The sequence below is a fragment of the Drosophila guanche genome, unplaced genomic scaffold (genome assembly GCF_900245975.1).
Source record: "Drosophila guanche unplaced genomic scaffold, DGUA_6, whole genome shotgun sequence".
In the NCBI taxonomy this organism is placed as follows: Eukaryota; Metazoa; Arthropoda; class Insecta; order Diptera; family Drosophilidae; genus Drosophila; species Drosophila guanche.
This window is the reverse complement of record NW_022995752.1, coordinates 2,025,094-2,028,212: the sequence shown is the minus strand read 5'-3', so window position 1 is coordinate 2,028,212 and position 3,119 is coordinate 2,025,094. Positions and strand designations below refer to the sequence as shown.

General features: G+C 41.1%; 1 protein-coding gene across 1 annotated transcript; it reads right to left on the bottom strand.

Moving 5' to 3' along the window:
• Positions 1-2,081: 2,081 nt before the first annotated feature.
• On the bottom strand, positions 2,082-3,119 carry LOC117587678. The gene has a single exon (XM_034278569.1). The coding sequence runs from the start codon at positions 3,034-3,036 to the stop codon at positions 2,146-2,148; it is 891 nt and encodes a 296-aa protein (XP_034134460.1). The 5' UTR covers positions 3,037-3,119; the 3' UTR covers positions 2,082-2,145.

Here is a 3,119-nt window from a genome sequence, read left to right as displayed (position 1 = left end):
TCTTTTCGAGAACTGCTGTTGCGATGACAGCAGAGCAACGCTCCCTCCCATATACCGTCCATATCCATTCCTCCTTCTCAATTCCTCCCGTCTCCTAGACTCCACTCGTGAGCATATAACGACAGTTGAGAGTTTAGAGTTCATATAAGGCATGGGGAACGGGATATTCAAGGATTCAAGCAGCAGCTGAGCGCACAGAGTGCGGTGCGTGTCCAGATAATCAGCTAAGAACTCACATTTCAAAGTTAGCAAAGAGATTTAAAGCAAGCAGAGATTTTTAATGAAGGACCGTAGTAAGGATATAAGCTTCGGTTTCGCCAATAATTATTTCTTTGGAATACATTTATCCTTTATTCGAATTTATCCGTTTTCACCAAAAAAAAAAAACTGTAAAATTTAACTCTTATTCCCACTAAAATAATATTTTTTCATATCTTTCTTGTCTTGTAGCTTATTTCTGAGGGATTTCCAACTTCCATTTAAATATAATTGATGTGCAACAAATGTCCATAAGAGGTGAATTTTTTGTTAATATATTTTCCCCACCAAGGAATTACTCCCATAAATTTATATAAGTATTCCAAGACACATAAAAACACACACACCAAATGCATTCGTATGGAGTGTCAAGGATCATTTTCGAATCCTGCCATAGCCTCATGGAAGGATGGAGGCTGCTCTGTGAAATATTTAATATACTTTCACCCATATCCTCGTTGATTCCAGCTGAAGCAGCCATCTGTCCATCCACCTTTATTCGTGCTCTAGAAACAGCAGAGCACCTTCCGCATCTATCATCAAATCAACACTGGCACAAATTCAATTACTCAACACTGGTAAAAAAAAACACAGGAGGGTGTTGAGTGTTATAAAAGGGGGTTGAAAGGTAGCAGGTAAAACTGTTGTCGTATGAGTGACATTAATGCAATTCTCTCATCTGTCAATCATATTTATTTATTTTTTTCGGCATGTATTTTCAAGGCAATTGCCAAAAATAATGTTCGACTTTTGTTTTATTTTTCTTTTTCTCTTTCTCTCCAATTTTGTTTTTTTTAGTATATTTTTGTATGCCCCTCTTTTTGATGTGTTGTGCGGGGCCATGGAGGGGATGCTGCTGCTCAATTTACAATTTAATTGATTGCTGCATCTAACAAAATCTACAAAATAAATATACACTGGATATTTACACAGTAGGTAGGCTGTTCTGCGAAATGGAATTGAGATTGGAATTCGAAGAAGAAATTCTGGAGGCGATTTAAGGTCTTGACTGTAGAGTTCGAAGATTTGGTTACTCTTTACTTTGAATCTTTGTTCTTTGAAGGGTGTTTCAAACAGTTCCAGGAACAAACTCAAGAGGTCTCGAAACAGGATGAAGTTACAGATATTCAAAACTACGGACAACATTTATTTTCCAAATAACAAAACACATTTTTTGGTTAAAAAAAATAAACAATTCTTCATCTTTAAGGTACCTTAAGGAAAAACTTGCTTGTTAATTTTTCCACTTACATTTTCAGAGAACTTCGAACGAAATGGTATACCGAACACTTTTTACAGGAAGACATCCATTACCTAATAAATAAATAAAGCAACTGACACGCTCATTAACACCCACACACCTCTACCTCTACTCTCTGTCTAAAGAAAACACAAACAGAATCGCTTTCTGAAACCGATATTCCTATCCAGCAAAACCAAACGAAATGCTACATATTCGAATGACTGTCGGCATCGTGGAATTATCCGTCGTCCGTCGCCTGTCGACGGAATGGCATTTGTTGGACAGATTAAAAATACAATTTACGGCAAATCAATTGCGGCTAACATGGCAACAGGGGAGAGAGAGAACCCGACGACAGGCGAGAATTAAAACGGGTGGCAAGAGAAATGGAATAAAACTCGCTGGAGCAAAAAATGAAAAGCAAATAAAAGGCAGAGCCCGCATGTCCACAAGGAAATCGAAAAATGAAAGCCCACAAACACAGAAACAAAAAAAAAGCGAAAGAGCGCAGGAGGAAAGTTTTGTGACAACAACAACAGATGTTGCGGCATAAATTTGTAGATATAAAAAAACAGTTTTGTGGTGGCAAATGTGGCTCCCTTTATACGAAAGGTTCCGAGGTGAAGAAAAGAAGTTGTTGAATCTCAAAACTGAAATGGTGGCTCGTCCTGGCGCTCAAGGCACTCTGGAGGTTCTTCTTCTCCTAGGAACTCTAGAGGATGCTTCAGACTGTCGATATGTAGAGGCTTCTCTTGGTTTTGTGTATTTGAAATTAGCTTGGTGATCTCTGAAGACGGTTCCTTGTTCTCCAAAGATGATTCCAGTGACTCTTTATCTTCACCCTGTTTCTGCATCCCAGCCGCTGCCTCCTCACTCTCCGCAGCTATATCTTGATAGTGACCTTGATCTGCCTGCATTGCCTCCAAAATTTCTCGCTTGGCCAACTCCACTTGAACCTCAAGCACGTTAATGATGAGCATCCTTTGATCCCTCGTGAGGCGAAAGAAGAATATGGCACCTCTGACATAGCAACGGAGATCCTTGATCCTCTCAACGAGGGAGCCACTGCCTCGATTAATGGGTAGCCGATCCAAGACCCGGCCAATCGTTCTTTCCACAGCTGCCTTTACCTTAGGCGGACACACGACCTCGGCGACCACATACAAGGCAGAGAGGCCCATCAGCAAGGTGGAGAGAGTATCCACACCAAATTCACACCAAAAACAGTTCTGACAGAAGATTCGCGCCATACGATGGATGAAGCGTTCCATGCTGCACCACAGGACGTGCATAAGCCACTCCTGGACAAAGACGGCGAGCAGCAGCTCCACAAAGCTAATGATTCCCGGTGCCATTTGCATGTATCGCCTGGGAATCACTTTTGAGTTGCCGAGAAATAGCAAAGTGGCCAAAAGGAACAAAAACCTGCCCAGTTTGGGTGCCGCCGAACATTGGTTCTGCGGCTGAGGTAAAAAGAATGAGGCGCCAATCAGATGGAGGACTCCCGCAGTGACACAAGAGGTTTTGGATACCATTTTGGGCGTGGAATTTTAACTTGGAATTTTGTTGGCGTTTTGCTTTTAAAGTTTTTAGAGGTTTTCTAACAAACTTTGACGTC

What these genes read in the sequence shown, in the direction of transcription:
- LOC117587678 (XM_034278569.1), bottom strand. Translation starts at nt 3,036, where the DNA reads ATGGTATCCAAAACCTCTTGTGTCACTGCGGGAGTCCTCCATCTGATT.